The sequence below is a fragment of the Baudoinia panamericana genome (assembly GCF_000338955.1).
Source record: "Baudoinia panamericana UAMH 10762 unplaced genomic scaffold BAUCOscaffold_8, whole genome shotgun sequence".
NCBI classification, from domain to species: Eukaryota; Fungi; Ascomycota; class Dothideomycetes; order Mycosphaerellales; family Teratosphaeriaceae; genus Baudoinia; species Baudoinia panamericana.
The window spans coordinates 870,101-893,867 of record NW_006911264.1 but is presented as its reverse complement, the minus strand read 5'-3'; the positions used below and the strand labels follow the sequence as shown (position 1 = coordinate 893,867).

General features: G+C 55.4%; 12 protein-coding genes across 12 annotated transcripts; 8 read left to right on the top strand and 4 right to left on the bottom strand.

Moving 5' to 3' along the window:
• Window positions 1-9: 9 nt before the first annotated feature.
• On the top strand, window positions 10-3,363 carry BAUCODRAFT_578020 (uncharacterized protein; the record flags this gene model as incomplete). The annotated part of the gene is made up of 5 exons (XM_007679661.1): window positions 10-441; window positions 519-840; window positions 924-1,161; window positions 1,207-2,914; window positions 2,972-3,363. 5 exons carry the CDS (start codon window positions 10-12, stop codon window positions 3,056-3,058), a joined length of 2,787 nt encoding a protein of 928 aa, XP_007677851.1. The 3' UTR covers window positions 3,059-3,363.
• A 519-nt stretch (window positions 3,364-3,882) lies between these two features.
• Window positions 3,883-4,596, bottom strand: BAUCODRAFT_25392 (uncharacterized protein; the record flags this gene model as incomplete). The annotated part of the gene is made up of 2 exons (XM_007679165.1): window positions 3,883-4,471; window positions 4,523-4,596. 2 exons carry the CDS (start codon window positions 4,594-4,596, stop codon window positions 3,883-3,885), a joined length of 663 nt encoding a protein of 220 aa, XP_007677355.1.
• Window positions 4,597-4,971: 375 nt separating this feature from the next.
• Window positions 4,972-5,762, top strand: BAUCODRAFT_72622 (uncharacterized protein; the record flags this gene model as incomplete). Its single annotated transcript, XM_007679392.1, has 3 exons — window positions 4,972-5,018; window positions 5,083-5,618; window positions 5,710-5,762. 3 exons carry the CDS (start codon window positions 4,972-4,974, stop codon window positions 5,760-5,762), a joined length of 636 nt encoding a protein of 211 aa, XP_007677582.1.
• A 459-nt stretch (window positions 5,763-6,221) lies between these two features.
• Window positions 6,222-6,821, top strand: BAUCODRAFT_123791 (uncharacterized protein; the record flags this gene model as incomplete). Its single annotated transcript, XM_007679660.1, has 1 exon — window positions 6,222-6,821. The coding sequence occupies one exon, from the start codon at window positions 6,222-6,224 to the stop codon at window positions 6,819-6,821; it is 600 nt and encodes a 199-aa protein (XP_007677850.1).
• An 858-nt stretch (window positions 6,822-7,679) lies between these two features.
• BAUCODRAFT_123790 (uncharacterized protein) lies at window positions 7,680-7,907 on the bottom strand (the record flags this gene model as incomplete). Its single annotated transcript, XM_007679659.1, has 1 exon — window positions 7,680-7,907. One exon carries the CDS (start codon window positions 7,905-7,907, stop codon window positions 7,680-7,682), a length of 228 nt encoding a protein of 75 aa, XP_007677849.1.
• An 873-nt stretch (window positions 7,908-8,780) lies between these two features.
• On the top strand, window positions 8,781-11,882 carry BAUCODRAFT_35317 (uncharacterized protein). The gene is made up of 2 exons (XM_007679264.1): window positions 8,781-11,072; window positions 11,127-11,882. The coding sequence occupies exons 1-2, from the start codon at window positions 8,988-8,990 to the stop codon at window positions 11,472-11,474; spliced, it is 2,433 nt and encodes an 810-aa protein (XP_007677454.1). The 5' UTR covers window positions 8,781-8,987; the 3' UTR covers window positions 11,475-11,882.
• Window positions 11,883-12,634: 752 nt separating this feature from the next.
• Window positions 12,635-14,123, top strand: BAUCODRAFT_536524 (uncharacterized protein). The gene has a single exon (XM_007679658.1). The coding sequence runs from the start codon at window positions 13,011-13,013 to the stop codon at window positions 13,656-13,658; it is 648 nt and encodes a 215-aa protein (XP_007677848.1). The 5' UTR covers window positions 12,635-13,010; the 3' UTR covers window positions 13,659-14,123.
• Window positions 14,124-14,429: 306 nt separating this feature from the next.
• BAUCODRAFT_536591 (uncharacterized protein) lies at window positions 14,430-16,410 on the top strand. The gene has a single exon (XM_007679657.1). It carries the CDS (start codon window positions 14,685-14,687, stop codon window positions 16,185-16,187), a length of 1,503 nt encoding a protein of 500 aa, XP_007677847.1. The 5' UTR covers window positions 14,430-14,684; the 3' UTR covers window positions 16,188-16,410.
• A 487-nt stretch (window positions 16,411-16,897) lies between these two features.
• Window positions 16,898-17,537, bottom strand: BAUCODRAFT_536625 (uncharacterized protein). Its single transcript, XM_007679656.1, has 2 exons — window positions 17,072-17,537; window positions 16,898-17,012 (listed from the first exon to the last, which is right to left on the bottom strand). The coding sequence occupies exon 1, from the start codon at window positions 17,375-17,377 to the stop codon at window positions 17,084-17,086; it is 294 nt and encodes a 97-aa protein (XP_007677846.1). The 5' UTR covers window positions 17,378-17,537; the 3' UTR covers window positions 16,898-17,012; window positions 17,072-17,083.
• Window positions 17,538-17,614: 77 nt separating this feature from the next.
• BAUCODRAFT_35313 (uncharacterized protein) lies at window positions 17,615-18,299 on the top strand. Its single transcript, XM_007679263.1, has 2 exons — window positions 17,615-18,161; window positions 18,224-18,299. The coding sequence occupies exon 1, from the start codon at window positions 17,729-17,731 to the stop codon at window positions 18,056-18,058; it is 330 nt and encodes a 109-aa protein (XP_007677453.1). The 5' UTR covers window positions 17,615-17,728; the 3' UTR covers window positions 18,059-18,161; window positions 18,224-18,299.
• Window positions 18,300-18,335: 36 nt separating this feature from the next.
• BAUCODRAFT_123785 (uncharacterized protein) lies at window positions 18,336-19,425 on the bottom strand (the record flags this gene model as incomplete). Its single annotated transcript, XM_007679655.1, has 3 exons — window positions 18,336-18,574; window positions 18,641-19,305; window positions 19,361-19,425. 3 exons carry the CDS (start codon window positions 19,423-19,425, stop codon window positions 18,336-18,338), a joined length of 969 nt encoding a protein of 322 aa, XP_007677845.1.
• A 258-nt stretch (window positions 19,426-19,683) lies between these two features.
• BAUCODRAFT_536540 (uncharacterized protein) lies at window positions 19,684-22,763 on the top strand. Its single transcript, XM_007679654.1, has one exon. The coding sequence runs from the start codon at window positions 19,700-19,702 to the stop codon at window positions 22,619-22,621; it is 2,922 nt and encodes a 973-aa protein (XP_007677844.1). The 5' UTR covers window positions 19,684-19,699; the 3' UTR covers window positions 22,622-22,763.
• The last annotated feature ends 1,004 nt before the right edge of the window (window positions 22,764-23,767 follow it).

Below are 23,767 nucleotides of genomic sequence, written 5' to 3'. Positions count from 1 at the left end.
GCGCACGCAATGCCGAACCCCAGTTCAGGCGGCCGTGACTCTCGACGCTCATCTAAGTCTGGTCCTTCCAGCCAAGAGGCGTACCGCAACTCGGAAAGGAGAGAAAAGGCCAAGAGCACTCAGAGTTATACTGGCACAGCGTACGGAGCGGCTGCTGCGCGACGTGGAAGCGTGCAGCCCAATGCTGACGGCAGTGCGTCTCTGAGCAGTGTTCCTGAGCGGCCGCGCTTGAAGGCGCGAACACATTCTGCTCCTTTGGTCGAGACGCACCCTGCTGTTCGAGATGGAGGTGACTCTCCACAGCAAGCAACCGAAGCGGAGGACAGAGACTATGCGGTGGCTCAGGCCACCCTTAATGCTCTAATAGATGGACAGGACGAGGACGAAGTCGCCGGTGCTGTCGGTACTGTGAGACAGTACCAGCCTTTTCAGAGTCCTGAGGTAATTCTACACTCGCGCAACCCGGGTCTGGCATATGCACGAACAAGGTGCTAACTTGGTACGTGTGATACTTGCAGGTATCAGAACCATTGACTGAAATCAATATTGCTGTGATCGGCGCGGGCGGTGTTGGCAAGTCTACCTTCCTACAAAGAGCGCTGGACCTCCCTGCTCTACCGCCCTCTAATGCTGTCGAGCGAAAGATCCCACTTGACGGGAGCGAGTATCTTGTGCGATTACTGGAGCTGCCTATCGATGAAGTCGAGGTTGACAACGACGACGATACAGTTGGATGGCCAGAGACCATCGAAGACAGAAGGATGCCGAGGATTCATGGTGCCATTGCCATGTACGACGTCCAAGACCGGGACAGCTTTCGAGACATCCCCGATATCCTGAGTAAGTGTCCTGCATGGTCCAACCACAGATACCCTACGTAGATGTATTCGCGCGAGCAAGCGACTAACGTTGTTTGCCGGTAGACGCAATCAACAGAGCTGAGCTGCCATCCGTTCTCGTATCGTCAAAGTGCGACACACCAGCAGGCAAGCGGGAACTCGATCCAGCGTTTATTGAACGGAAAGCTCGTGCATCGATAAGCGGCATCAGCACCTTGCAAACGTCGGAGGAGAGTCAAGAAAGTAACAAGCGCGCGATCTCAATGATACTGAAAGCGATTGTCCTCGGAATCCCAGGTAGTAGCAGCATCGTAAGCTTCAAGTAAGTCGCATCACTGACCCCAGGAACAGATGACCATGAACGCAGCTCTTCTGCGAACCGCCGACGAGCGCAGTCGAATGCTGTTCGGCCGGTGTCGCCACGGCCACCCACCAGTCGCGGCCATGCACGCGCTAGCTCAGAGTATAGCGGCAGCCTCTACAGGGATGCCAAGCACTCACGGCACGATTCGAGTTTAGCTGGCTACGGCTCGAACAGCCACCTGCAGGTACCTTCTGGCATCACGGAAGAGGATTCACCGCGCTCATTCTACGTTGAGGAATCGGCAAGCGAAGGCTCGCCCGAGTCAGCACGGTCATCAGTCTCGGCAGAAGTCGCGCAGCAGACACTTGGTGGCGCACCGTCTGTCGCCACGATCTCCGAGAATGGCGCAACTTTCGATGAGCTGGTTGACAGACTCCTTGCGCAACCTACGTCAAAGGTAGACAGCAGATTCGCTTCCATCTTTCTCGCTCTGTATAGAAAGTTTGCAGCTCCAGGTAGGCTACTGGAGGCGATCGCAGATCGGTTTGACGCTCTGGAGCGGAATGGCAACGCTCTCATGATCAAGACAGTCATACAATTGCGCTACCTTGAACGGATGGAACAATGGATCGGCCAATATCCAGGTGACTTCGCACACCCGCGCACAAAGCGCAGGATGCAAACGTTCATAGCCAAAGTCTCGGGCTCACGAATCTCCGCTGTTGCCACGAATGAGTTGACGAACCACATGGCGATGGTGACGGAAGATGATGACACCAACTGGGCATACTCGGATAAGGATCGTGAAACGGACTATACGGTGTCGAACGGCTCGACGTCGAGCACGCTCATAGATGATCCGGCTATGATACCGGATGGCGCTTTCAGCGGTACAACTCTGGCCGACGATAACAGCACGACAGCTACCACGGGAGGTGACACAGTTCGATCCGGTTCAGGCTCGTCGATAACTTCGTCGCAGATCATGGCCAGCGTCGAAGCTGCACAGAAGGCCGCAAAGCTACTACAGCCGCTCCCGCGTAAGGCTGTAACGAAGGAAGAGTGGCACGCATTGATGGAGCTACCAGACGGCGCCATAGCTAAGGAATTGACGCGCATGGACTGGGTCATGTTCTCAGCCATCCGACCACGGGACCTTGTCCGACATGTATCGGCGGCAGAGAAGGCGCGATGTAAGAATCTCGTCAACGTCAACCGCATGATCGGGCACTTCAACCAGATCGCGTCATGGGTTGCGAACTACATCCTCCTAAGAGACAAGCCAAAGCACCGAGCGTTGATGCTGGAGAAGTTCATGCGCATTGCACGGAAGTTGCGCGAGCTCAACAATTACAACTCGCTCGGCGCCATCATTGCAGGCATCAAATCGTCTGCCATCGGACGCTTGAATGCTACCCGGGAATTATTACCGCAGGACGTCGGCAAGGACTGGCTAAAGCTTGAGATCTTGATGAGTTCGTCGCGCTCACATGCAGCATACCGGCTCGCCTGGGAGAACAGCAACAGCGAGCGGATCCCGTACATACCGCTGCATTTGCGGGATCTGGCGTCCGCAGAGCAAGGTAACAGCAACTTCATCGGCGATGACCAGAATGGTAAGATCAACTGGAAGAAGTTCGAGATTATGGGTGATGTCGTTGTGAGTATGCAGCGAGCGCAAGGTATGCCTTACAGGGGTCTAGGTGGCGCCAAGGGCGAGGCGTTGATTAAGGAGCTCGTGCTGGATGTCAAACTCGAGAAGGACGAAGACGTGAGTAGCTTCTCTGGCGCTCTGCTGCAATGACAATGATGCTGACCAGTGTTCCAGGCCCTCTTCGCACGCAGCCACCAGGTCGAGCCTACTGCTGGTACTGGTGGAACTTCAGAAAAGCTCAAGCAGTTCTTTAAGCGATAGCGTTCGTGGCGTTTGCGTGGTGACGACAGGTACGATGACACGACGTATAGAGTTTGGAATACGGCCGACCAGGGTCATGTGCGGCGTTCATGGGTTCAGTCTGCGGCTGAGAGCAGCTGAGCGAAAAGTCAACGATGGGAATAAAGGTGTCGAGTGGACAGCGATGCCTCACGGCGCAAAATAATCGATGTAGATGATGCATGATCGCAAGATATTGGCAGTCTTACATCTCACTACCTGCAGTGCCCACGCCTGCCCGAATACCTCTTTGCCAACTGGCCGCCATGGACTGTTGCCACATGTCTTGGCTTGAGTGCTTCGCCTTCCAGACTCTACGCCTTGCGGAAAGAGCGTCATGTGGCAAGCTTTCTCCCTAGCCACATGCTCGTGATAAGCACGACTCCCGTTTCACCGAATGAATGGTGGCTTATCTTTGCGAGTGTCTCCTATCTCAATCAGGTGCGCAGCAAGATCGCGGTAGAAGTCATCCCAAGCTCCCAGGGCAGCAGTCCCAGCATCTTGTGCCCTCCACTTCCATGCCGCAATGTTGACTGTTCGCTGCCTCAGAGGGCTTCGGAGCGGTGCATGAACGTGCGAGTGAAAGTGCTCATACATTGAGCCATCTCCTAAGGAAAGAGCGTATTGTCCCTTCTCTGTGTTTGTCATCGCTGACATCCCACGGAAACGGTGAGATCCTCGCTGTGTCCGAGTACGAATCACTAGAAGGTACTCGATGTGCATGTCGAAGTGGAAGGGCGGCTAAGTGCGCATGATTTCGCGGCACAGCAGCAAACGGCAGAAGATCCCTGCGCGCTCTTCACGGCTCACCCAGCGCTCGCACCATCCACACCACCCGTGCCTTCCCTATCCGGCCCAAACCTCATCAAGCACAACTCGATGAACTCCTTCAATCCCTCTGACATAGCCTCGTCCTCACCACCGCTCCTCATCTTCTTAATGGCAAGCAAGGCCTCGGAATCGCCCTTCGCCTGTGTCCACTGTCCGTGCTGTCTCTCCTCGGACGACTCACTGAACCCACCCCTTCCTCTCCCTCTCCCTCTGCCTCTACCTCTCCCTCGTCCGCCGCGCCCACCACCACGCCCTCGACAACTAGACTGCTGGGTGGCATGCAGTGGACCCAATAGAGGCTGCTTGTTCCAGGAAAACCTATCGTCCGGACCCGGCTCGAGGGTCAGACCGTAGGCTACCTGGAGTTGCCTCTGGAGCAGTGGGTAGCGCTTCAGCAAGCGCTTGAATTCCGCATCGTTCTCAAAGCCAGTGAAGTCGACCTTGGGAATGCGTTGTGTGGTACCGGGTCGGTCTTTCTTGGCTTGCTCGCGCTGTTGCTGAATTATAGACGCTTCTTGCTCCGAATGTGATAGTTTGTGAGGCTTGTAGCAAGTGATGGAGCAGCTATCAAAGGTTAGTGCGGTAACGGAGACATGTATTTATTGATGATCGTACTATCTCAGCTCGCAGATTGGGCACTTATACTTCGACTCCTGCTCATGGCAGACGCCGCACTTTGCCACCGACATCGTTGCTTTCGCATGTTGCCGAGACGAGCTTCTTGGCGAACGGCGAGTCGCAGCGTTGAAGTTGAAGTGTTCAGTTATCACGAGGCTGGAAGTGCTTTGCACGAGGATCGATTAGTGGATGATGATGCCAAGCCAGACATGTGATTTGCGGCGACCTGCAAACCATCTCCGCGTCTTACATGTGATCGCCTTCGCTCTCCATTCCATCACAAACGCAGAATGCCGCCTCCTCGATACCGCAGTTTGCATGAGCTGGCGTCAAGACAATGGACATGTTCAGCGTGTGCGCATCCGCGATCAAATGGTGCACCGAGATGGCCAGCAAGACGAAGCCTGCAAACAACGCAGAGACCACGACAAGATGCCTTGCCTAGCATGGACCAAATGCGAAAGCCGTACGAGAAGCGGAATGCCAATACACTGTACGCTATGACATATACTCTCGATGTTGTTCAAAGGTAGGTCTACGGTACTGAGATTTCGAAGCTATTATACCGTCTCCATCATCCTCGGTACCGTTGCGCTCTCGTATGGCTCTGTCCCCTTGTATAAGACTATCTGTCAGCAAACGGGATGGGGCGGCCAACCGATCAAGTCCGCTGCTCACGGTGGCACACTGGACCCCAACGACACCGACTCCATTGCCGCCAAGCTGACTCCAGTTACCACCTCCCGCCGATTGCGCATCACCTTTGCCGGCAGCACTTCAGACATCCTGCCCTGGAAATTTACTCCACAGCAGCGTGAAGTGCGTGTCTTGCCTGGAGAGACGGCTTTGGCCTTCTATACCGCGACGAACATGAGTAAGGAGGAGGACATAATCGGTGTCGCAACGTATAGCGTCACACCTGCGCAAGTGGCGCCGTACTTCAGCAAGATCCAGTGCTTCTGCTTTGAGGAGCAGAGATTGAACAAGGGGGAGACGGTGGACATGCCGGTGTTCTTTTACATCGATCCGGAGTTTCTGAAGGATCCGAATATGAAGGGCATCGATACGATCACCCTGAATTATACGTTCTTTAGTAAGTGCTTCCTACTAAGGATTAGCTACAACCTCATTGGAAGAAGTGGCTGGCAATGGTTATTTTCGGTGACTGACAGTCCGTGATGCAGAGGCGAAGTACGACAAGCATGGTCATCTCACGCCAATACCAGCGCCGTACTGAGCTGTCAGCCCGCTTACTTTAGAACATTCAGCGACAACATACAGTTTCTCTTTGAGATCGATCTCACTGCTGAGAAGGCCTATCAGCGACCAACGTGATGACTGCGAGTTCCTCTACCTGGAGTCTTCGAAACCTTGCATCAGTGAGAATGAGGCCTAGAGGTGTTCAAACGCTCGATTACAGAGAGTTAATCAGCTTGAGCTGTGCGAGACTGGATCACAAGCCTTCGAGCAGGGGTGGTGTCTTGGGTACCTGCAGCAAGCGTACCCTGCAGCTACCCCTCCCTCGGACTCCGACCAGCACCCACCGCCGATCAAATGCAAATGTGCATGTGGATTAATCTCTTCCCACAGGAGCACAAGAGTCGTGTTTTCCACTCGCTACAATCGGCTGTACACCATTAAAAAGTCACTACCGCCTCGCATCACCACGCCAGTACCAACCAACACGTGTTCAATCATGGTTGCCGCAGAGAACCGCAAACCGACGCCCAACCAACTCTCTCTAGATCTTCCAGGCCCCACCGCCTATTTGACTGGCCACAATGACCAGACAGGCAAAGCCATCATTCACGACCGCCGCCCAATCCAGTGGCACCGTTACGACGAAGACAAGATGGCCATGGCCGTAGCCCACACCACGGAGTTCCCATCCGACCTCAACAAAGACGCCGACGTCAAGGCCCACGACTCCAAGATGGAGGCTTCAGGCGGCAAGCTCGGCCTTGTCTCCGGCGGCGGTACGGTCCTGCGTTACGTGGACTTCGCTCCAGGCTACGAGTGTATGATGCACCGCACGCAGTCGGTAGATTACGGCATTGTGTTGGAGGGCAGGATTGTGAGCATCCTGGATAGTGGAGAGGAGCAGGAGATGGGAAGGGGTGATGTGATGGTGCAGCGGGCGACGATGCATGCGTGGAAGAATCCCAGTCAGACGGAGTGGGCGCGAATGATCTTCTGCCTGCAAGATTGCAAGCCATTGTTTGTCAATGGCAAGCGATTTGGTGAAGATCTTGGGAGAGGTACAGAAGGCATTCCGTCGAGTGGGAACGATCAGTAGATGCCAGCGGGCAAGAGAGCTGTATGACCTTGTGTCGTCTGGTCAGGGCGTGCTGATGTGCAAGTTGGACGACCAGACGATGGCAGTTAGACCGTCATACATACAGATGTACATTGACTACCTTACCTGTTCCACATTAAGCGTGGCTGCTATCACTGTCTGGGTCAAAGTCCAGTCAGTCTAACCGACAGTGACCTCTGTACACATGAAGATCGGACCATTTCTCAAAACCCCAACCTCGTACTTCCGATCCGCCTCTGCATACTCCAGATCATCAAGCAACTTTGCAAAATGCCGAATACTCGGATACCACACAAGACCCAAGATCTTCCACCCAGGAGCTTTGCTCACCCTCTCCGCCTCTGGCCCAGTTAACTCTCCTTCCTCTTCCCTACTGCTCCATTAATCACCCTACGGCCGACGACCTGCGCTTCCGGCCCTGTAACGAACGCCGACCAAGAAGCCGAAGACTTCCATGTACTTGAAGTAGCGTGGCATCCGGCTGGGAAGACAGGCATCGACGTTCAGCATCTGCACCTGTCTGTTGCCGGAAGGGGAGGTGGTGGCGAAGTTGCGGATGAAGTCTTCCAACACGATGGGTGCTTCCTTGGTGCGGCACGTGCCTAGAGTGTAGGACTCCAACACCAGGGAGGATTCTAAGTCGGGGAGGCGGGACAGATGCGTCGAGGCCGGAGTAATCGGTGCTGCTCCAGCCTTTCGGTAATGCCGGGGCCGGTTGTGCGAGGCGCTTCTGGTGTATAGCTGTATAGTTGGACACCGCGGCGTCGTCAACGTTGGCTGTGACACACCATTTGCATGCGATGTACCTGATTCAATGCGAATGGTAAAGCTAGAGGCTTATCCAGAGTGCGGCGGATGACCAGATATTCCCATTTCGCTACTTTCTCTTCTCCGACGCTGAGTAGAGCCTTGAGGGGAAATGGTTCCCGGTGCGTGCATCCAGTGATGGGATTTGCCTACGTAGAGCGGTCTTGCAGCGATGGATGAAGAGCGTATGGAGTAGGAAAATGCATTGAAGGACGTAGAAACATGTAAGGCTAAGAGATGAAAGGTGACCGGCGCCATCTCTTGGGTAAGAGAATCGAGATGCTTCTTTAATTGAGGGTCTAGAGGTATGCTATCGAGCCGTCTGTTTGCGAGAGAATGGAAGACGCCGACTGGGCAGCGTACTTATACCTGTTGTCCGAACATATCAGTGCAATGCTCGCGAGAAGGTAGCACGAGACGACGCAATGGCAACAACAACGTACTACTCACGCCCTACGGACGATCATACTGCCACTTGACTGCAGAAAACGTGGTTCAGTGACGAGCTTCGACCAGCACTCGAGCCCCGGTTGAACGCCTTATGCGAAGTTCCCGCGATCATCCAATGGCAAAGACTCAGACCTACCATCCAGCGCCATATAGGGTATTCTGCCGTGCGAAGGATCACACTGGCATGCATATCAACGCCGGCCGGGTCTGTCACCCGCGGCTGAGGAGAGTTCAGAAAGACTCAGCCACGTAGGAGCCTCGTGCCGAGATACACCACCACATTATGATATGGAGTCGGTCCATACCGCGACAAAAGTCTCCGGTGGCGGACGTAAGAGCATCACCTACCGGCCGAGCTCATGATGATGAATGCTTGCGACGACCGTTGCCAGGAGTCAAGCCTTGTGAATGCGCAATGCACCAGCGCGCTGGGCGTCTTGGCCTACATGCTCTAGAAGGTTGGTAAGCGGTTAGACCAAATGGCAAGACATCCGCCACACGCGTGTCGTCCTGATGCCGTCGTTGGTACCCATTCTGTGTTGCTCGGCAAGGCACTCGAAAAGTTTTGTAGGCGGATGTACAATGCAAGATATTGATGAATCGGACTCTTAACGGCAAGCGCTCAAGGCCGCGGTCTGTCAGCGGATACGGAGAGCCAAGGTACCTCAGCCTCCTCCGCGTCGTCTCCAAGCGCCTTAGCCTTCTCAATGTGTGACCCATGCTGACATCCACACCCTCCTTCGCAGCCATTCTGCAATCCGCTCACTATGCTTGCTTCGTGACAATCGTTTGATCTACTTACCTCATCCTCACACCTCGCCTGCGAAGCCGTTGGATACTTCGCATGGTCGCGCCATCTCCACGCCCGTTCGCTTCTCTGTATTCGCGATGCGCGGTTTACCATTCTCGCTCCTGTCGCTTGCGGCTGCCGTACTGTTACCACTTGTAAACGCAAGCTCAAGCATACGGAACCCAGTGAGGACGGTTTTGACGGTACAAAATGCTACTATCCATACATACAACCACCGGGTAACGGCCCTGTCGGAGTTCGATCTTACTTTCAATCTTCGGGACGATCTGTATATCAAGCTGCGACTGGAGCCAAATCATGACATACTGGCGGATGATGCGACGATAACATATCTGAGCCCGGATGGGACAGTGGCACGAACAGAAGGCGTGAATCGATTGGAGCATAAGGTATTTAAAGGGACAGCATGGATTCAGCGACCAAGGACAGGACAGGTACGGTATGAGCAAGTGGGATGGGGACGGGTATCTGTCGTTAGAGATGGGGAGGAACCACACTTTGAGGGTGCATTTTCGGTGAACCACGACCACCACCATATACAGAGCTCAGACAACTACTTGCGGACAAGGCACCCTCTCGATCCGGAGATCGACAAGGTTGGCTATGAATATATGGTCTCATGGCGAGACTCGGATATCGTCCCGTCAAGTGCAGAACTACAGCATCAGGAGCTACGAAGGAGTGGTACGGAGGATGTACCGCAGTGTCAGGCCGATACGCTGAGCTTTAACTTGCAGCCGGACCACCCTGTTTTTCTTGGAATGACGAAGCGAGATGCATTCTTTGACGACTATGCATCTCTGTTCTCCAAACGCCAAATTGATGGTACCACTGGAGGCAACTCTGCTGGCGTAAATCTCATCAGCACAATTGGAAACACCGCTGGCTGCCCAACGACGCGGAAGGTCGCTCTCGTAGGCGTGGCAACGGATTGCACCTACACCGCCTCTTTCAACTCCACGGAAAGTGTTCGTCAAAACATCATCTCACAGATCAGCACAGCCTCCGCTTTATATGAGAACACCTTCAACATCTCTCTTGGACTGCAAAATCTTACCATTTCCGATGCTTCTTGTCCGGGCACCCCTGCCCAAGCGACCTTATGGAACCAGGCATGTAGCGACAGCGTCGACATTCAAGACCGTCTGAACGACTTCTCCAGCTGGCGTGGTACTCAGCGTGACAACAACAGCCATTGGACACTACTGAGTACCTGCAACACCGGCTCCGCAGTCGGTCTCGCTTGGCTGGGTCAGGCTTGTGTTAATCAGGCTACGACGGCAAACGCTAGCACAACCGGCAACGGCCAGTCGACAGGCAGCGGATCGGAGACAGTATCTGGCGCAAACGTTGTGGTCCGCACTCAGGGTGCCAGCGAGTGGCAAATCATCGCACATGAGACCGGCCACACCTTCGGCGCTGTCCATGACTGCACGTCACAGACTTGCGCGAACGCCAATACCGTCAATTCCCAACAGTGCTGCCCGTTGAGCTCGAGCAACTGCGATGCCGGCCAGCAGTACATCATGAACCCTTCTACCTCGCAAGGTATCACTCACTTCAGCCCTTGCTCGATCGGAAACATTTGCAGCGCTATGGGTCGCAATTCCGTGAAGAGCTCCTGCTTGACGGACAACAAGCAGGTCACCACGATCAGCGGTCAGCAGTGCGGAAACGGCATTGTCGAGCCCGGCGAGCAATGCGACTGTGGTGGGCCTGCAGGGTGTGGCAACAACAATTGCTGCGACCCAACAACCTGCAAGTTTAAAACAGGGGCCACTTGCGACGACTCGAACGAAGACTGCTGCCGCAACTGCCAGCTTGCCACCAACGGCACGGTCTGCCGTGCAAGTACCGGCGCATGTGATCCACAGGAAGTTTGCTCAGGCACCTCTCCAATGTGTCCAGCGAACGTCAACGCCCCAGATGGACAAAGCTGTGGGCATAACCTGCAATGCGCGAGTGGCCAATGCACAAGCCGTGACCAGCAGTGCAAGACGGTCATGGGTACTTACACGCAGGGCAACGACACGTACGCTTGCGATAGCTCGGGCTGCGTCATCAGCTGTGCGAGTCCCGAATTCGGCATGGGTGTCTGCTATGGCCTGCAGCAGAATTTCCTCGATGGTACGGTTTGTGGTGGCGGCGGACATTGTTCCAACGTACGTAATCTATCAAGCTCAAGGCATTAAGCAGCCCGCTAACGCTTCATCTAGGGCCAATGCAAAGGTTCATCAGTTGGCGGCCAAGTCAAGTCATGGATCGATGACCACAAGGCAATTGTCATCGGTGTTTGCGCTGGTATTGGTGCGCTCCTTCTCTTCTCGGTACTTGGTTGTCTAGTCCGCTGCTGTCGCCGCGCTGGTCGGCGATCGAGAAAGCCTACGCCGTCGCCGCAAATGCCTCCGCAAGGAGGCTGGCCGGGCTGGCAACAGCCGCAGACGGCGCAGAACTATTACCACCCGCAGCAAGCGAGCCCACAGCAAGGATATTGGGGTGGCGCACCGCCTCCGCCTCCTCCGCCTACATATGGGCCGAGGGGCGGGAGTGTAAGGTACGCTTAGGTGGCTCACGGCGGCGTTTGGGGGTTTGATACTTTCCAGCGTTCATGACGTTAATGTGTGACGAGAGCATTGGGTCGGCGTCTGGGCCATATCGGCTGTGCTAGATATCTGGTGATTGTCCAGCGTCCTAGCATTCGGGGTCGATGGCGTGAATACACGGCGTTGCACTCGTGCAACGGGGGTCAGGATAGCGATGCCCAACTATATTTCAGCGTTTGTCTGCATCCCAACCTTTCCTCCGCATGGTTATTGGAAACTCGTTCCCACGAACAATCTGCATGCCCAACTCTCGCTCGTACAACTTCGCCAGGTCAGGACTGTTTGTAAGTAGTAGTGCTGTCCGCAACACAGGATGAGCCTGCATGGTCTGCTTAATGCAGCCAAGTAACCACTTGAAGAGTCCATGGCCGCGGTACTCAGGCAGAATGTAGACATCCGTCAGATAACAGACTGTGACATGATCACTAACCAGGCGCGCGAGACCGATCTGTCTCAAGCGGTCTTGAGATCCGTCGGCCAGCGTGGGAGACTCATCTCGTGGAGAAGATGGCTCGTCAGTGGTTGCGGCTGGAGGCGCAGCCGGGCAGACCTCATACAGTCCTAACGTGATCGACTGTGATAGGATCATTTCCAGTTGCTCCTCGCTCATTGCCTTCGCCCAGGGCATGTCTTCGCCGGCAAAGGCGGTGTTCAGGAAGTTTCTGTCATGGGACGATGGCCTGGTAGAGATGCGGAAATCTCCTTGACTGTTCTGAAGATTCCACTCGAGGCTGTTTAGGTTCATGGCTGGTATGCTTCAGCGTGTTCACGGCCGGGACGGATGTATCGTGCTAACGGAAATGTTATACGTTATCAACCAGCTTGCGACAGCTTCCGTCAAGGAGTGTGTGTCAAGAACCGCAACCTGCGGTGGTGCAACGGTCTACAATTGAGAAAATCCAGCGCCGGCTTCAATGTCTCGTCTCGAGGGCTCCCTTTCAATCACGCCGATTACACGCAATACCTGGTATCTAATGCACTTACTCTCTCACTCTACTACGAGCATCCATCAGATATTGCAGCTGAAGTTGACATCAACCACCAAAGCAGCTGGGCCACATAAGGTTGGATGTAAACTGTGACAATGGTTGACGCGTTTCCGCGGCGTCAACTCAACCCCAAAAGTGATCTGCGCTAAGGCTGCTGTTATGCCTCTTGGCAGACGCAGGTGCTTGTCTGTTTCAAGCAACCCAACCGTTGTCCCGCTCGACTTTGCAGTTAGCGCTCGAACGTAGCGCAGACGGGATGTCAACTTTAGAGAGTAAAAACGAGGTGTTTCCGTCTTGGCTCCAGCCACTGGAGGACCAGATCCACGTGCCGCTCGACCTTCAGTCAGGCCAAGACGATGGTGCAGGCAGACCGAGGAACGACCTCGCAGGCTGTGTCTACAATGGTAGGTATATTTGAACTCCGACTACTCCTCCATTTCTCTTTCTTCCAATCACTCGGACACGAACGTGCCAAACGTTCGTGCTCTCCCTAGAAGCTTGCTAAGTGATGCGTGGAAGCGACGAGAAGGTCGCCTTGCGCATTGGTGAATCTTTTAGTCCGGTCTTACCACGTGAGCATGTCCGGAGAGTCCAGCGAACAGCCTTGTATATCTCTGTCGCGCTGAATGTCCTCCTGACAGTGGCCCTGTGCGGGTATCATTACCGTACGAACCCTACGGAGTTGACACCCTATGCGCGACTAGGGTTTCGAAGAACAGCATGGACCTTCTCAACACCGTACGGCATTCTCGACCAGAATAACGAGACGGAGCGCTTATGGAACTCGTACTCTTCCAACAGCGCGGTGACCATTGACTCGGCAACGGCAAAGTTGTGGAAGCTGCCCGTCGCAAAGTCGCTTTCTAATGATGCGAATGTAGGCCTTTACCATGTTAGCGGACTGTATTCCATGAACTGCTTGAAGCGACTACGAGAGGCTATGGTGCAGTCTCAGCGTGGCGGCACGCCTATCGAGACATCTTCGGAGCTGGGCCATTGCTTGGATGTTCTTAGGCAAGACCTGGACTGCTTGTCAGATGACACCCCGATGTATACACCGATGCACGCCGGCACGTATCCAGGGGAGGGGCAGTTGCGCAAGTGTAGAGATCGGAGACGGTTGGAAAAGTGGTATTCTGCATTGGGACAACCTTGAACGCGTGTCACAAGGTCGATCAGCTAAGATGCAACAAGTCTCCTGAGCTTTCCGAGTGTAGGCGAAGTCAGTCGCAAGAGATTTAGATCTTGCATTTCGGACCTTTGGTGTCCTCGGGAAGCACACTTAAGCGTTGCGCATTCTGGCCGCAAGAAGCCTAGGGTTGACGCCTCAAAAGAAAAAGGCAGTCCAGATCAGGCCGCCATATGCTCAAGACTGTCTGTGCAATGGCAAAGGACGGGAAAGGACGGCAAAGGACAGGGCATCGTGTTTGGGTGCCAGTTGTGAGCACTTGTAAAACGGGTTCATCTCATTTCCACGACCAAGTTACCAGCGCGGTCGGAAACGGCCTGCGCGAGCGAGGGACTCCCCTAGCCTTTGGATGCCTCAGTCGAGCGGACCATATACGAGCATGAGTCTCGAGCTTAACCAGCTGATGGAATGATAGGGGCTGGCTGTCAACGAAGGACGGGTCAGGCATCCCATCCACGGATATCGAGGTAGGCTAGCTTCATGAGAGCTGTCGAGGTTGGAGAGATATAGCGAAACGTGAGTAGGATATAGTACAGTACGGCCGTAATACTGGCCCTTTGACAAGCAGTAGCTCGCGTTCGTGTTCGGGATCCAGCTGAGATATCATGCGCAAGCCTTACTCCATCAGTATCAACTACATGAAAGGAGCCAAACATACTTCCGCCGAACTCGGACAAGCTTGGCTGCATCTCGTATGACCAATATCCGCACCTTTCTACCGTCTTAGAGGGCGGACACGCAAGTGACAGTGCACGCAGTCGGGAGAAAGCGCGGAACCGTCGGATCGCGGCGCGTCGGCACCGTGGCTTTGCGCATAAGTGATGGCGTCAAACGCATCGCACCATTTGTTTAGGGACACCATTGCGAAGTAAGAAGGATGTTGGCTTTGCAATGACGCCGACTCCGCTGCATCATCGGAGCCAGTACCCGTAAGTCCTTGCATGCGGCTGCAGCGGGAGGTATTTGACCCCAGGTGGTCCTATATCACTTACCATGGGTCTGCCAGCTGTGCTACGCCGACGCTGGAGCAGTAGATACATCTTGTGTTCGGCCGCTGGCCTTTACATTGTTATTTGCTTCCTATTCGACATGCCGCTATTGAGTAGCAAGCTCCCAAACTACACTGGCAAATACGATGTAGGCACCATTGACATTGAGGCGCCATGTGCGAGACGAAACGTTAGCGACCTGGTCTTCACGAATACGGGCAAGCCAGCGTTCGAGCTGGAAACGGTGCTCTTTTCACTCTACTACCCGGCAGTAGACAAGGTGCGCTCGCAGAAGTCGCACCTATGGGTACCAAAGCCTCTCTCATTGACGGCAGAGGGCTACGCTCGTTTCGCCAAGATCAACAATTTCCTAACAAACAGCGTATTCACCGTTGCACTCTGGACGTTGGTTGGCAGCACAAAGATACCGGCGCAAGTCGATGTACCTCTACACGGCACGGTCAAAACTTATCAGGATTACCAAAAAGAGCATCCCTCTGACGACGACGATGGTCTGCCTCGCTTCCCCGTCATTGTCTTCTCGCACGGGATGGCGTCCAGTCGTACTTCTTACACTCAATACTGTGGTGAGCTAGCATCACGGGGCTTCATCGTTGCTGCGATCGAACATAGAGACGGCAGCGGACCCGGCTCGGTCATAATGAGTACCGACGGTTCTACGACCAACCGCTTTCTGGCAAGACCGAGCGAGCTCCAGCCTGAGCCGGCCATGGAAGACTACAAGGCTACGGGTCTTGCATTTCGACAAGCCGAGATTGAGGAGACTGTCCGTGTGCTTCGGGAGATCAATGAAGGCTCAGGCAAGGCCGTCTACACCGCGAACTCACGTAAAGAAGGAGTAGACCTTGCTGAGTGGCGCGGCAGACTGATGATGGACCGCATGGTTCTAGCCGGCCATTCCTACGGTGCCACTGGCGCACTGAGAGCACTCAAGGGCGCCCCAAGCGCCGAACGGCCTTTCGTCGGCGGCATCATTCTCGATCCGGGTAAATCTTCTGGACCGCTCAACGATGACATCAATGTCCCAACAATGATCATCCACTCGAGCTCTTGGTCGAAGAAGCTGACCATCTTCCATGGGCAGCCTCACTTTGCCGTTGTGAAAGCAGTTGCTGAGAAGATCCTCAACGAGAGGCACAAATTTGCCTGGTTTATGACCGCGAAAGGCACGACGCATCCTTCCGTTACCGACGCTCCGCTCATCGAGCCAATGCTATTATCGTGGACAACAGGCGCGACCATTAACGTACGAGAGGGCGTCTTGCAGTACGTGAAAGCGACGCAGGACTTTATGCGTTTCCTCGCGGACGGACAACGGCAGGGCGTGCTGAAGGAAGAAGTGACGCACCCGGAGTACGACCACGATATTCGAGACGATGCTAGAAGGGCGGCCATGAACAAGGAGATTGAGAAGTACTGGCAGATCCACGTGGCGCCAAGCACGGCGTGTCCGTACCCGGGACTATGCGGTATTGTCCCTGACTGAAAGCACGAAGCCAGCGATATCTACAGAAAGTGATGGCCCGGCGGACGCCGCTTCGAGGACATGTACACCGGTTTATCGGTTGACAGTCATTGCGCACAGCCAAGACGACGAATCACTTGTCGCCGCCCGGAGACACTCCACAGCCTCCGACAGTAATGTTGTAAAATCCAGAGAACCGGCCAGCGACCGAGGACAGCCTACCCAGGCGCCAACCCTTGTCTTGCGACTGATTCGGCCAGCGTTGACCTTCAGCTTATTGGAATGAAGCCCTAGCCGCTGCGCTCTCCGTCCTGGACTCTGTTGCTACCGAGCCACGACGACGTTCGGGACCTCCAGCTTTTGCCGATACTAGGCGACGGTGATCGACCCACACCGGCGTGGAATTTGTGCTCTTTGGCCGCGCGTTTGGGTGTGAGACATTCTGCCTTGATGACAGCGAAGAACAATGAGCAGACCCAGCCGTCGTCCTGATTCGGTCCATTGTTCGAATGTCTCTTGGACTGCTCTGCAGTGGCGACTTGTGACTTCGATACGTTGCCTACAAGTGGACTCTTGTTGCATTGCAGAGGTAATGAAGCCTCCATCCATCATGCAACTGATTCAGATTATGTGCATGTGCGAAGGCCAACGTCTCCGTTGGTCAAATGGCGTTCGGCAGATGTTAAGCCAACGCACGAATCAACAGGAAAGTTATACACAAGCAGTTCACAGAGCTAGTCACTCAACTGCGCAACGCGAAGCCATTTGAAGGACTGTTTCGCTCGCCAGCCTGCGGTGCACTTGTGCCACGAACCTCAGCCGCATCCATCCACTCTAGCACCGCAACTGTCGTTCATTCCCAATCAGCCACGCAGCCGCCTCGTCTGCCTCACGCACGCACTCACTCAGCCTTCACACTATCGCGGCTCCGAACAGTCTTCGCCGCAAAAACGCCCCAACTCCTCCAGCGTGCCTTCCCCTTTGTAAACCCGCCGATCCAAGTCTCTCCTCGCATCCCGCTGTCTTTGCCTTACATCCCACTCCCACCGCGCCCACTCCCATGCCCCCATCTCCGGAAACTCCTGCCGCTCCGCTCGTCCAAAACCCAGATACTCCGTCAGCCGGCCAGGTAGGATCACATAATCCGCCCGCACGTACGGCTCAGTGGGGAGAGGCAGGTAATCCCTATGCGCGTACCTACACTCGGGCATCGGACAGTCTGCTTTGCTGTTGGGGGACAACTCGCAAAGCCGATGGATGCATGCCGTTTGCGTGATCTGGCACTGGTCGCAGATGGGAGCTTCGTTACATGGCAGGCCGTGGGCACGGCAGTGGTCGCAGACGAGAAACTTTCCGTAGAACCTGGTGCCGTTTGAGGTTGGGGGAAGGTTGTCGTGGTCGTCGTCTTCTTCTTCTTCATCGTCGTCGTAATAATCATCTCCAGCCCCGGCGTAGTAGTATTCTGCGATGGGCAGAGGGTGGGTACGCTACGTCTTCATCAGTCTTGCCGTGTGCACTGCAGAGGGTGAGGCATGTGGCTATTTGGTGGGTCTGCTTACTGCATGTCTGTGGTCGTCATCAAGTCTAGTACGGACGCCGTGATCAACCTGGTGACTGCGCGTATGGGGGACCAGGGGCGTGCGAGGGAGCAGAGGCGTACAAGGAACCGGGGGCGCGCGAGGGATCAGGCGCGTGCGAGATTGGTGTACATGGCCAAGACTCACGATCAGTTCGATCAGAGCATCTTCAGCGGCTTTGGCGCGGCCCCACGCCTCTCTGCTTTCCGCCTCATGGCTCAGGGAGTCTTTCATACGAGCGATGTCGCGCCATTTCTGTCGGAGATCTGCGCACACTGCACAGAGGCAGGCTGCGGGTGCAGACATGACGGCTAAGCTGTTGTGTGCCGATGCTGCACAGAAAGCTTTGGTTGGACAGCGTGTCACTTGTTCGACGGCGCCGATGACCGTGCGAGGAAGGCACGCTAAGTAGCGGCAACTGCCAAGCTTTCTCAGCCAAATGTCTAGCCGTCGACGTATCACCGGTTGGACGCTACTTACAAGCCTTCCAATTCCACCCTCACTTCACCACCACCTCCTACCTTCACATCACTACCACCGCCAACTTACTTCCCCCTCACTCTCCCACCTTTCCCTCCCCTGCCCGCCCATGCTACGCCTGCACCCTAAACGCCCGACCACTAGCCGTCTTCCTCTCCCTCGCCCCCGCCTCCTCCGTCTCCGGCCTCGCTCGTCTCAGTACTTGCAAGAAATCCGCCGTCCGTCTCCGCATGCGCGAATGAATATACGCCTTGGAAGCCTTGATGTGGTAGTGGAAGTAATCGCGAAAGGTCTGGATGTGGGAGATGACTTCGTCGCGGCGTTGGGGGGTTAGGTGGCGGGGGAAGAGGACTACACCAAAGGCGTCAGTGATGGGGTAATTGGGGAGGTGGACTGGAAGGGTGGGAATGCAAGTACCGAACGTAACGTATGTGACCTCCCCCTTCGCCCCCTTCAGCCCAGGCATGCCCTGTAATTCCAACGGCGGCTCGTCGCGAGAGAGGACTTGCGGAGCATTCTGTACGCCGCGTTTCCGCGCATCGACGAATTCCTGCAAAAACACCTTGGCGAACACCCGATCCGTCTCCTCGCGGAAAATGGTCGAGAATATGACCGTCACTCGATCATGACTAGCCTTGATATAAATCGCCTCTTCTTCTCTATACTGAATCGCCCGCACCTCCCCTCCCTCCCTAACACCCTGAGGGGCAGATTCAGAAGTATATCCCTTCGCCTGCTCGCTCAGACTCGCAAACTCATCAAACGCCTGCTCAAAAGGCGCAGCCATTGCGTTGCGCTTGAGCAGACTTATCCGTCGGACCAAGTCGTCTCGTTCTTCGGGACTTGAGGGTAAGTTTTCCAGGTCGAGTTGTACGCTGAAATCGTAGCCGGATTCGGGTGGAGTGACAATGTAGGGGCCGTATTCGCGTTCGAGCACGGATTGGGCGCCGTATTGCAGGAGTTGGGGGAAGCATTTTATGGAGAGGGAGATTAAGAGGCGGGATTTTGATTCGGGGGTGGAGAGATGGAAGGTGGTGTTGTCGAAGTCGGAGACAATTTGGTCGAGGGTTGTGGGGGTTGCGCTGGGAGAGGCTTTAGTACGAGCTGAACAGCATGGCGGAGTACAGGGTGTTTTACTCGGGCTTTAAGCGTTCTCGCAGCTGGCTCTCTATGAGCAGGTTCTGGTAGTCGAGGAGGAGCATGGCGGCCTCTTCTGCCTGTGGATTCACTTGAGGATGAGTCGGTCACTGCGGGATTTGTCTCAAGCTTCTCGGGTGGTAAGAAGGGAGGCGTAGTATATGAGTCTAAGCGTGAATGCGCCGGCAATGGAACAAATCCGTGCCTGCCTCACATGGGAGTGGGGGACACGCATTGCGGCTCTGCGGTCGGCTGCAACGATCGTCATGCCAAGAGTGCGGGGAGCGTCGTGCTTTCCTCAAAGTTTCAGTTGCGAAACGCCTCGCAACTGTCGCAAAGATGGTGCGCTCCTACCGCCGCTACGAGGCCGGTGCTTCTTTCGGGACCGTGTGCACCGCCTCGTCCAACACCGTTTGGACTGCGGATGCATCTTCACGCTCCACAGGTGCCGGGCGGGCATACGTTGGCGCAAACGAAGATGTGCTATGCTGGGACGTGAAGAAGAGCGAACTTCTCTCACGCTGGTCGGACAAGGACAATAAGGCCGAAGTCACTGCTCTTGCGCCATGTGCTGCGCAGCCTGACCTGTTCGCTGCCGGCTACGCGGATGGCTCGATACGGATATGGGACGCTCTTTCGGCGCAGATTGTGGTGAGCTTTAACGGCCACCGCAGTGCCGTCACGCATTTACAGTTCGATCGCGAGGGTGCGAGGCTGGCGAGTGGGAGTAGGGATACGGATGTGATTGTGTGGAATCTGCTGAGTGAGACGGCCGAGTTCAGGTTGAGGGGCCATAAGGACCAGATTACTGGTTTGGCATTTTTGCAGACGAGAGTAAGTGGCAGGCAGAGTCCGCATACCGATGAGGCGGTCGATGTTGCGGACGAGGATGGAGAGGTGGAAGAGAAGTATCTCATATCGACCTCTAAAGACGCGCTCATCAAGCTGTGGGACTTGACCAGTCCGCACTGCGTGGAGACGCACGTTGCGCAAACCAATGGCGAGTGCTGGGCTTTGGGCATTAGTCCCGACGGTCAAGGCTGCATCACTGCTGGCAATGATGGAGAGTTGAAAGTCTGGCGCATCGATGTGGATGCGCTGTCCGAGTTGGACTCTCGGCTGGGCGAGAGCAAGAAGCAGGACATCCTAATCAGCCAAGGGATCATTCGGCGTCAGGGCAAAGACAGAACCATTGGCGTCTCATTTCACCCCAGACAAGATTACATCGCCGTGCATGGCTCGGAGAAGGCTGTCGAGATCTGGCGCATACGCCCGGCAGACGAAGTACATCGACACATGCTCCGCAAGCGGAGACGAAGGAGGGAAAAGGCGGCTGCAGCAGGAGAGACGTTACCTGCAGAAAACGAAGACAAAATCGGCACACCCACCGTCGACGACATCTTCACTCCCTACGTGATCATCCGTACAACCGGCAAAGTCCGCTCCACCTTCTGGGCCCAACCCGCCCGGTCGACCAAATCCCTCCAACTCCTCGTCGCGACCACCAACAATCAACTCGAACTCTACACCATCACGCACCACCGCGCTCAACAACAACAACCACCCACGAACAAAGACTCTCCGGAATACACCCGCGCCCTCGCCGTCGACCTCCCAGGCCACCGCACCGACATCCGCACCCTCGCCCTCTCCTCCGACGACCGCATGCTCGCCTCCGCCTCAAACGGCCAACTCAAACTCTGGAATCTCAAAACGCAATCATGCCTGCGCACATTAGACTGCGGTCAAGCGCTGTGCTCCGCCTTCCTGCCCGGCGACCGCATCGTCCTACTGGGCACGAAAAGCGGCGACCTGGAGATGTACGATATCGCCACCGCCACGCTCATCCAAAGCCTCCCTGCGCATGAAGGTCACGCCATCTGGACGCTTGCCGTGGCACCGGATGGTCGCAGTGTAGTAACAGGATCCGCAGATAAGACCGCGAAATTCTGGCGTTTCGATGTGGTCGACGAGGAAATCCCCGGGACGCGAAGGACGACACAACGACTAACTCTCACGCAGACGCGGGAACTCAAACTATCCGACGACATCCTCGCTCTGACCTTTAGCCCTGACCACCGTCTCCTAGCCGTCGCAACACTGGATCTAACCGTCAAAATCTTCTTCGTGGACAGTCTGAAACTGTTTCTCACGTTGTACGGCCACAAACTCCCCGTCCTCGACCTGACCATCTCGTCGGATAGCAAAGTGATAGCGACTTGCTCCGCGGACAAACACGTGCGTCTCTGGGGACTGGAGTTTGGCGATTGCCATAAATCTTTCTACGCCCACGAGGACTCCGTCATGGCTGTTCGCTTCGTCCCGCACCCCATCGAGCGGGAGGAGGGACGGTTACTTTTCAGTGCGGGCAAAGACGGGGTGATACGGAGTTGGGACGGGGAGAAATTCGTTCCGATCCAGCGTTTGTTGGGTCACAAGGGAGAAGTGTGGGCTATGGCTGTCAGTCGCACGGGTGAGACGGTTGTGACGGCGGGGCATGATAAGAGTCTGCGCGTTTGGGGAGTGGGGGATGACCTTATCTTTCTCGAGGAGGAGAGGGAGAGGGAGGTGGAGGAGTTGCACGAACGCAGTCTTGCGGAGAATCTGGACCGGGATTTTCGGGACGAGGATGGGGATGGGAATGAGGAGGTGGCGGCGGCGGGGAAGCAGACGATTGGGACGCTCACGCATGGGGAGAAGGTGTTGGAGGCGTTGGAGTTGTGTGTGGCGGATCTGGAAGCCATGAACAACCACGAACGGGAGAAGCAGCGGAACCCGAACGCAGCACCGCCGCAGCGGAATCCGGTCTTCCTCGCCCGTGGGAACGTGACAGCGTCGCAATACATGCTGCAGACCCTCTCCGCCATCCCGACACCGGCGCTCAATGACGCGTTACTCGTCATCCCTTTTTCCTCCTTACCGAACCTCTTCACCTTCCTCTCCATCTTCCTACGAGAGCGGATGCGGCCGGAGTTAGCCTGGAGGGTTGTGTACTTTCTGCTGCAGGTGCACATGCAGCAAATCGTCGCTAGTGGCCATCTCAAGGGGGTGCTTGAGGAGGTGTTGGAGGCGTGTGAGCGCTGGCAGGAGGGGGAGAGGCGGGTGGTTGGGTGTAATTTGGCGGGGCTGGGGGTGCTGGGGAGGGAGGTTAGGGAGGTGGAGGTGGGTGGCGGGGGATGGTTGGGGGATGTGGAGGTGGAAGAGGAGGCGGTGGAGAAGGGGGCGCGGGGGAGGAAGAGGGGGTTCGTTGGAGTAGGGTAGGGTTATGCGAGATGGGGTGGGCTGTAAAGCTGAGGCCTTGTGGCTGGCACGGATGCTTTGGTGTGGTGCTAAGCGAGCCGGCATTTCGGTGGGAAATGATACCAACGATTACTTTTCTGGAGAATCCTCACCCGAAGTGGAACGTGACTGCATCGATGTCGCTACTCTACCAACCACAGAAACACACCAACATGGGAGGCTTTATATTACAGATCCGTTGTGAACCAGCTCGGGTCCGGGTTGATCGTGTAACCGCCAGGATGGACATGACAACCTCGTCACGATGGTTGTATCTACGCCAAGAATCTGCTCGCTGTTGAACATGGGGCACCAAGCACGAAAGTGCTACCGCACCCTGTCCCGTGATTTGCGAGGCGAAAGCTGCAGTACGGGGCGGAGGGAAGGCTGGCGTAGGCGTTGCACAGCCCAATTGTCCTTCTTTCGTACGCATGCATGCATGCATGTATCGTATGCACATGCAAGCGTTTGACCCATAATTTCGTTCCCCAATTCCATACAGCTGTAGTGTCGGCAGAGTGGGATGCGGATGTGATGGGTATAAAAGGCACATCAACGCCGTGGCAGTGCAGGGGAGAGCATCGAGGACTGGTCAAATGGTGAGGTGTCGTTGCAGTTTGCCACCGAAGTGGGCCACCCGTTGCTCATGCGGGCGGAGGGAGTGATGTCTTACCAGCGCCGCTGTTCGGTGGTTTCCAGCGTGACGCAGACGTTGCCGAGCCTGCCTTCCTGACCCTGATTCAGACCTTTACATCTAGAATTGTACTACTACTCGCACGTTGCACACGACGGTTACTGTAATGTGAGACCACTTTACGCGTTTGCGTTGGGGGACACGCGTATTGTTTGCGGGTGATCCCTGCTGTCGCGTTTCTGTCTCTGTGTCTCTCTTTACCAGATTCGGGGCACGAAACATTGATGTTGACGTTGTGTTGCCGCTGTGAACAGCATCTGTAGTCGCTAACGGACAACAACGTGTACTAGATGTTAGTACGACGCGACACCGCTCAGCTGACATGATATAAATGATTGATGCCGATGATGGAATGGTTGGCAGGAGGGGAGTGGGAAGGTTTGATGAAGCTGGTGCAAGCGTCCGTTGCAGCGACGTCTACCGCGCCATCGCCT

Coding starts and splice junctions, on each gene's coding strand:
- BAUCODRAFT_536625 (XM_007679656.1), bottom strand. CDS start 17,377: ATGCCCGAGTGTAGGTACGCGCATAGGGATTACCTGCCTCTCCCCACT.
- BAUCODRAFT_536540 (XM_007679654.1), top strand. CDS start 19,700: ATGGTGCGCTCCTACCGCCGCTACGAGGCCGGTGCTTCTTTCGGGACC.
- BAUCODRAFT_35313 (XM_007679263.1), top strand. CDS start 17,729: ATGTCTGTGGTCGTCATCAAGTCTAGTACGGACGCCGTGATCAACCTG.
- BAUCODRAFT_536524 (XM_007679658.1), top strand. CDS start 13,011: ATGCGTGGAAGCGACGAGAAGGTCGCCTTGCGCATTGGTGAATCTTTT.
- BAUCODRAFT_536591 (XM_007679657.1), top strand. CDS start 14,685: ATGGGTCTGCCAGCTGTGCTACGCCGACGCTGGAGCAGTAGATACATC.
- BAUCODRAFT_35317 (XM_007679264.1), top strand. CDS start 8,988: ATGCGCGGTTTACCATTCTCGCTCCTGTCGCTTGCGGCTGCCGTACTG. Junction 11,073..11,126: donor GCGGCGGACATTGTTCCAAC/GTACGTAATCTA, acceptor CGCTTCATCTAG/GGCCAATGCAAAGGTTCATC.